The sequence below is a fragment of the Vicia villosa genome, linkage group LG7, assembly GCF_029867415.1.
Source record: "Vicia villosa cultivar HV-30 ecotype Madison, WI linkage group LG7, Vvil1.0, whole genome shotgun sequence".
Taxonomy (NCBI): domain Eukaryota; kingdom Viridiplantae; phylum Streptophyta; class Magnoliopsida; order Fabales; family Fabaceae; genus Vicia; species Vicia villosa.
This window is the reverse complement of record NC_081186.1, coordinates 17222832-17231581: the sequence shown is the minus strand read 5'-3', so window position 1 is coordinate 17231581 and position 8750 is coordinate 17222832. Positions and strand designations below refer to the sequence as shown.

The window sequence follows — 8750 nt, the reverse complement described above, 5'->3', positions numbered from 1 at the left end:
CTCAACCGTTGAAAAAACTTAATATTAAAACATACCGAAAATTTCAGTTATAATGAAGTTTTTGATACTGTTCAAAATTTTCAAATTTCTGGTATACTATAAATTTCAAATACACTGGCGAAAATATATTCGTACCGAAAATTTAGTAGGATGTAGTAGAAATTTTGTCCGAAAATAGAGATAAAAATGAAATAATAAAATGAAGGGTGACATGTTAATTTCTTCCTATTTCCTGACCAACCAGCTTCCAACTAAATAAAAATCTGTCTAATATACTTTTAGCACTTCCATAGCTATTGACCTAAGTAAATCGATTCTCAACAGTCTGATATCAACAACATCCATAGCATTGATGAACTCATTAAATTCTTCAATTTGCCTTCGTCTACAATGGCGTTGAAATCTCCGCCCAACACCCACTTCCCAAAACCAAACTTCCTTTTGGCATTCATCAGCTGTTGCCAAAGGATCCTCTTCTTCTCAATGAATCAAGACGAATATATATTGACAAGAACACACATTTGATTATTATGCTCAGCACACACACCTAAGAAACCTTCGCCTGAGAAGCTAAATAACATAGAGATAGATCCTTTCCGCCACATAGTTACAATTCCAACTGCCATCCCCTTTCGCCGACCATTCAACCTCAAAATTGCCCTAAAGACCACAAGCAAACTCATCATTCATCTTCTGAATTTTTGTTTTTAGAATGAACACCACATGGATCTTTATCTATGACCGTCGTCATCAGTCTTTTCAAATAGTGGATTCACGGCAGTCATTTAACTCATATATTCAATCCAGCGGATTTTTTTCCAATAATATCGAAGAAATGGTCATAGTTTGAAAAAGGTTTCTAGAAATTCATTCCATTCTTAATGTTGACTTTTAAGATCAGGGGAACTCCAAAGACAGAGGCACTGGCACATCATCATGAAGATATTTTATGGGAGTATGCCAATTACTATCTTATTACTCAGTGAGTGCAAACTTTACAACAACTTTCACAATCAAATCACATATTTTACAAAAATCAATACAAATCCTGTACACAATGAAGAATGAAGAGCTATGGTGACATTTATATGCATCTCAGGTAATTCTACAACTACATTTCTTCATACATATGCGTACTCAAAAAATAGGACACCCTTTAGATATCACGCCTGAATCAGATGGACATGAAGCTAAAGGACATCTATCTGAGTTACTACCCCACCAATCTAGGCTGATATGCTGCATTCCCAAACACAAGTACAGAAAAACTCCCATGAAGGCTAATCCAGCATCAAGTGCTCCAGACAAGAGATAGTTATGACGGGTCCACCAACCACGATAGTAACGGTAAGCAACAAATCCTGAGGCAAATCCAACAAGAACCCAACTTGTGTAGTTAACTGGTGTAGCTGGAGGCATTTCGGTTAATGCTCCTAAGATCACAGGCATAGTAATAAGTTTAATCCATGGTTTATCAGGGAAGGCTTTGTGTGCTAGCCAAACAACTAAAGGAGCAATAGCACCCGCCAAGAAAAACCAGTTGATGGCTGAGTAGTGTCCTAGATTTCCAAATATTCTGCGAGGCCCTATCAAACCCCATATCACAGATGCATCATAGAATACATGATCACCTGGGCAAGTCCATGGGCTTCCTGCTGGAAGCAATTCCCTATGGCATATATTTGGAACTGTTTCTATTAGCCACCATGCTGTTAATAGATGCACAATTGCAGCTATTATTGTGCCAAGTACCTGCCAAAGGAAATAGTGTAATTAAGCAAGGGAATCATAATTACTAATTGATTTCAGTATTGTTTCTGATGATGCCCGTATCTGTCTTTGAGTCAATGCTTCATATATTACAACACAACTTAGATTGAATGCATGTTTGTCTAGTGTTGGCCACGACCTACACTAATACGACACTTATACATGTGGTTAAATTTTAATATTTCATAGATTACAAGATATAAGTTGGGTGTATGTGTTAAGTAGATTACAAGACAGTTTAGATCAATACAACATGAGAATCAAATCAACTCATGTAAAGAGAGTGTTGTGCAAACCTGTGCCAAGAACATTGCTCTAGGAGGAATCTTCATGTAATGGCCAAGCTTAAAATCTTGCAAAAAGAAAATGGCCTGTTTCATACTCATGTTCCCATACACTTTAAACAACATGACTGCAATAGGATAACCAGGGTAGATGTATCCAATTATGTACTCTGTTATCACATTCAAAGCAGGTGCCTGATTTGTCGTAGCTCTGATTATTCCAACAGGAAGAGTAAACGATACAGCAACAACACATGCTAACATCACACCCCACCATGGTAGCTGGAGTTGATCGTTGTAATATTCACACACAAATATAGCTGCCGTAATGCTGAACAAAAGAATGCAAAGGAACCACCATTCAGGAACTTGTTTATAATTTTTTCTCATGATCTTTGTGTGTATATCTATCTTCTTCCCTTGAAAAGCAGACTTACTGAGCTGCAATATATCACTGCACAGAGAACATACAATATCAACCGGTGATGAAAAGTCATATGTTTTTAAATTCATTAAATAAGGAGGCAGTGGCAACAGATATTGATCAATTGCGATCCCCAATTACAATTGCAACTGCAATATAAATATTTTAGCAATCTCAGCCGGGCAGCACAGCACCAATTGTAACTGTGTTCTGTGCATTTTGCTGCAATATCAAGGTTTATAGTGTAACCGCAACCGCAATTTATAACTATGATCATGCATATAGTTCTAAATTTCTAAATAGCGGTGTAAAATTGCAATTGCAACAGCAATATAAATATTTTTGGACTCCCTGCACCAGCAAAATGACAGCAATTGCATCGTCATTGGCCGATATTTTACTGCAATATCAAGGTTTGCAGTTTAGCCGCAACCACAATTTACAACTACAATCATGTTTTTAGTTCTAAATTATGGTCTACAAATGCAACTGTAGCATCAGAATAAAAGTTTTAGAAATTTCCACATTGTCATAATTGATTACAGCAATTGCATCTGCATCGGCCTCATTATGCTGCAATTTTATGGCTTGCAGCAAAACTGATTTAGTATAGAATTGTGTGCAGTGAAATGTATAGAATTTCAATTCAACTCTAAGTTTCTAACTATATACATACCTCCCATGGAAGAGCAAGACATGAACGAGAGTTGCAGAAAGGCAAGCAAAACCAATACCATATGACATAGCAAACATGGTGCTAAGATAAAGAGGGCCCTCGCGTTGATAAGCTTCCAAATCAAGGTGGAAGTTAGAGTCAGTAATAGCTGAGATGTTATAGTTTTGACCATCAGAGCTGAATAAACCATCGGAAAAGATGGGAAATCTTCTTGCGTGGTAAAGATTAAGGGTATAAGCAGTAGGAACAATGAGATACATGAAAATGCCAAAACCAACAGCAATGTTAGCAGTAGCAAACCATGGACTAGCCAAAGGGGTACCAAGATAAGAACATATACTGGACCAATCAAATCCAACAGCTCCAAGTCCAAGACCATTTAACCCTGAACCTAACTGTTGTGCTATAACAGAATTGGGAAACACCCAACATAACCAAGAGAGTGATGTTAGCATTGGAAACAAATAGCCTGGAAACACATAATACGCAAAACTGCAAATAAATGTTATCAGGAAGAACTGATTTCGTGTTAACCCTCCTTTCTGTCTCTCCTCTGTTTCGTGCAGTGCCCTGAAATCAAATCAAGTTCATTAAGTAGAGCATCTGTTACTTTCATTTCCCAAACTTTTTCGAATTTTCTCTCTTTTACTTTTTCTGGCATCTTTTTCCCTCCAAAATACATCAACATCTCGTTTATATTATCCAAAAAAAAAAAAAAGATAAGATACCTGAAAAGCGATACTTGGACGAGATTTTGCGGCCACCACATAGCAGCGGGCTCCACCAAGTAACGACGGAAAACCCCGGCCCAACCAAAGCCCAAAACCTGCGTCGTCAAAACAACCAACAACGCAACCAACACCGTTATCTCCTTCCTGTAAAAAACCTTAATAGCGCTAACCAAATGAATAGCGTAAACACTAGCAGCACCAGAACTCGCGAATATCGTAATAAGCACGTGCTCCTTCACGTTGAATTTCCCGGGATTCAGCGTGAACTCCCACTTCTTCCCTTTCATGAAAACTCTGTTGGTCACCGTCGCTGCCATTAGGTGACCCAGCGGAACCACCGCAATCTGTGCTGAGATTGCCGTGACGGAAAGAGGCTCTCGCCGGAACCCGAAGAATTGGTTCAAGAATGAGAGAAAAATGCAGGCGAGAGTTCCTAATGTCCATGTTCGGAAAGTGAAGACCGGTAGGAATGGATCGTCGGTTACCGGAACTGTGAGCGCTACCTGTTCGATCGGAGAATTCTCGTCGTCGGATCTGGATGCACCGTCGTTTGTTGTAACTGAAAGTCAATGAATTAGTTTTCGAATAAAACAAAAAGGTGTTCGCATGGAGAAGAGAAAAGCAAAATAATGATAGTAATTAATACTCTGTTAGTAGTAAAGTTTAAGGGGATATACTTAGAGCTTCCTTGATTTCTTGATCACTGTCCATATTGCCTAAGTGATGATAGAAATAATTTTGGAATAACGAAGCTTTTTATTGGAGGTTTAAATTTTTTAGTATCTATCTGCCTTTTTCTCATATACATCTGGCTAGGTTATGCCAAAAACTGAAAAACGAATCTTGTTCGGAATTAGGACTATATTCATTTTAGATTCATATTGGTTGAAATCTAGTAAGATGCATGCGTACATTAGGAAAACTCTATTTTTTTTTTCATTAATCGTAAATGTTTGAATTTGTTTTGACAAATTAAGTAAAAATTTAAAGTCTATTGGAAACAATTGCAAAAGTGACATTTTAATTCATAATAATTTAATCTTTTTTTTTCATAAAAAGAAGTGACATTTTATCTCAATATCCACTTTTTCCAATTTATATTCTAAAATAGATGTATTGAATAAAAGATTAATTTTTCCATTCCATAATTCTTCTTAAAAATATTCAATTAGAGGTTAGAAGATGTGATTTAGACTGAGGTTCAAGTTCATTTCATACGATACTTGAGATTTACTTGTATATTTTTTAGTGTTATAATATTTGAACATTAAAATTTAAGGTGTGTTTGTTTTAAGGTTAGAAAAAATATTCTCAATGATAGGATTATGGGAATTCAAGATTTTTATGTTTGATTCAAATTTAAAAAAATTATTTCAAGGAATTTTTTATTCTAAGAAATTTTATTTACACGTATTTTTATTCCAAGGCAGGGCCGGCCCAAACAATTCTGAGGCCCCGTATGAACTTTAAAATTGAAGAATAAAATATTTTTCTTATAATCGAAAATTTTCCTTTGTTTAAATTTTAATTATTTTACTATCGGAAAATAATAAGTGAAATTTTAATTATTATATTTACTTTTTGATAAAAGATCGAGAAATAAGTGAAATATAATATCATTGTTTATTTTATATTTTACATTCATTTTATTGTTTTTCATATTCTCTAGATGTGAAATTATTATTATTCATTTGTAGTCTAATAGTGTTCAATTTATTGAATTGTCAGGTAGCTTTCAATTATATGTATTTTCAATTATATGTATCAGTAATTAATAATTAGTAATTAGTAGTAATAATAATAATAAAACTAAGACTCAGATTAAAATTTTGTTAATTATAATCAATTAAACTAGCTTTTGCTGTTATTATGTTGTTTTTAACTCATCATATGTCAATCAAAATGAAATCAAATTTTTTATTTTAGTGTTCTGAGCATGATGATAAAATATAGTGTAATATAAAAATTCATTCTTTTTTTATCTAAATCATGTACAAGTAGTAGTAGGAATAGTATATAGATATACTTGTCCCACGTCCACGTTGGAAAACATTGAAGACATGAGTTTCACTTAGTATTAATATATGTAGTGTAAACCAAATTTTAAACATTATAGCATTGTATAAGCACCGTAAAAACATTAGAGGCCCCATAAAATATGAGGCCCTGTGCTGTTGCTCATGTTGCACAGTTACAGGGCCGGCCTTGCAAGGCATAAAAGGTGGAAATATAACATTTCTATAGGAATAATTTCAACCAACTATAACTTTCCACTACTAATCACATTTATTTTTATTTATTTTTATTTTTTTCTAATTTTAAATTAAACAAATTTACAATTATTTCTAAGAAACCTTAATTTTTACCAAATACATAAGTGGGAATAATAATCCTAGAAATAATAATCCTGAAAATACTCTTCCAAGAAATATAATTTGAAATCTTGAAACAAAGACACCATTAGGTACCGTATAAAAATCGTATACTAGTATTTATATTTATTTTTTATTTCATATATTTGTATGAATTTAAAAAATATATTATTATGCTATAAAATTATAAAGAAATGCCTTTTTGACACCTAATTGTTTGTGTACAAATATCATTTCTCACATCTTTAAATGTCAAATTTTGTTTTAAGTATTCAAGTTGTTTCACTTGAGGCGCTATGGTTTGGCTTTGGATGAATGAACTCTTGATTTTTTTAAATTCAATTTCGTTCACAATAAAAATTTCTCTTTCGAACTTTAGTTGTCATAGCAAACTTCTAATCTACAATATAAGAAAATCTTATGCTCTACCAAATACCATTTTACCCCTCTGCTCTCATATGCAGCCAAGTGGATGGCTCCGTTGAACTTTAACCATTTTTTTAATCTCAACTCCTATGATTTTTGTCTTTTAAAAGGTACACATCAACTTTAAATATTATATTATTATATTAAGCTTTTGTCAAATCTACAATATAAGAAAATCTTATACTCTACCAAATACCATTTTACCCCTCTGCTCCCATATGCAGCCACATGGATGGCTCCATTGAACTTCAACCATTTTTTTCATCTCAACTCCTATGGTTTCTGTCTTTTAAAAACTACACATCAACTTCAAATATTATATTATCATATTGAGCTTTTGTCAAATCAAACTTTTTGCCATCCTTCTAAACAAATCTAGAAGATATCAATTGCTTCTTTTGGGATTTACTCAGCAACATTTTTATATTTCTCTCTGCTAAAAACACAACCATCTTGTCAAATCATTTTATTTTTATTTGTGGAGTTTTTTACCCTCGACCACAAATATCTTGAACTCTTTTTTCCCTAAATTTTTTGTATGATGTTTTCTATCTTTTGCCAAATCTTCTTCTCTTAGACCTAGAGAAACCACTTAACTTCTTTGTTTCATCATCTGCTTATGATTAATCGCTGTCAGAGTCAAGTTCATTTTTTTCTTCACAAAAATCGATTGAATAATTTGATTGAGTTTATTTCATTTTTAAAAACTTAAAATTGATTTGATGTTTCATAGATTGAAGTCTGTGTTTTTCTTTGTCTTTTATTTTCTTCTTAGACACATAAAAAGTTCTGGAAGTGATTTCGGATATGGAGCCAATAACATATCTAAAATATTCCTCTTCAAATCCAGGAAGTTTTACATTTAATATTCATTTTTTCGGATCTTCAAAATAATAAAAGAAAAACAATGATAACCAATATTTTATATTTGGTTTTGGTTGGCAAAATTTTCAAGTCATGTTCGATACTTTCCTCTTCAAAATGCAAATGGAGAATTTGGATTTTCTATACATGATTGTATTTGTCTTCTGATGACAATATCATTTGCTACAACCTATTTTAACCTACAACCTATTTTAAACCTGTAATCTACGACCTGTTTTAAGTCTACTTCATGCAGTATGCTGAGTTGACATGATGTCAATCATGCAGTCTCTGAAGTCACACCACATACTTACATCCCAACTATGTAAAAATCTACGATATAAGAAAACTAACTGCTCTACCATTTACCATTATGCCCTGCTGATTCAAATGGTATTTATGATTCAACTATTTTTTTATTCAATACATGGTATACGGAAAAAATCTATTATTTATCTAAATTTTTTTCGGGTACCAGAAATTTTTCTATACATTCAATTATTATTTTTTTACGGGTACCAGATATTTTTCTATATATTCAATTATTATTTTTTCACGGGTACCAGATATTTTTCTATACATTCAATTATTACTTTTTCACGGGTACCAAACATTTTTCTATACATTCAATTATTATTTTTTAACTATTAAAAATATACATCTGAAATAAATGCACGTCTCGTATCAGAACCCGTGCGAATGCACGGATTTGTTACTAGTTGGTATAAAAATAGGATGAAAAGAGCAAGGGTGCCCCTTTCCGTTTCCATCATATTTATTGTTTTTTAAATTTGTTTTCTGTTTATTTTAATTATTAGTATATCTAAATGATAGTTAGGATAATATTAAGGCTAGGATTAGTATGGGCCTTGGGCTCTCACTCTCTTTATTAGACAATTTCTTTATACACCCCTATTTTTTTTAAATTCGTGGCGAAATTTTATAAATGTCCCTATATTTCAGATATGCATCTCCGAATGCACATTTTTTTGAGAAAAAGATGATTTCGGATGTGCACATCTGAAGAAACCTTTTTTTAGAAAAAAAGGTGCATTCGTAGATGCACATCCGAAGACACCTCTTTTTTTTTAAAAAATAAGGTGAGTTCGGATGTGCACATCTGAATTAACTCTTTTTTTTTAAAGGACATTTCGGAGATGCACATCCGAAATATTGTTTGATGCAAAAAACAAAAAACAAACC

The 8750-nt window shown here is 33.0% G+C and overlaps 1 protein-coding gene across 2 annotated transcripts; it reads right to left on the bottom strand.

The window, feature by feature from the left end:
* Positions 1-931: 931 nt before the first annotated feature.
* Positions 932-4720, bottom strand: LOC131620349 (oligopeptide transporter 7-like). Of its 2 annotated transcripts, none has more exons than XM_058891399.1 (5): positions 4563-4720; positions 3883-4444; positions 3155-3724; positions 2067-2508; positions 932-1752 (listed from the first exon to the last, which is right to left on the bottom strand). In XM_058891399.1, the coding sequence occupies exons 1-5, from the start codon at positions 4594-4596 to the stop codon at positions 1138-1140; spliced, it is 2223 nt and encodes a 740-aa protein (XP_058747382.1). In that variant the 5' UTR covers positions 4597-4720; the 3' UTR covers positions 932-1137. The 2 variants fall into 2 exon arrangements, with proteins under 2 accessions (XP_058747382.1, XP_058747383.1); XM_058891400.1 differs by lacking the exon at positions 4563-4720 and having other exon boundaries at positions 3883-3980; positions 4085-4207.
* Between the last annotated feature and the right edge of the window lie 4030 nt (positions 4721-8750).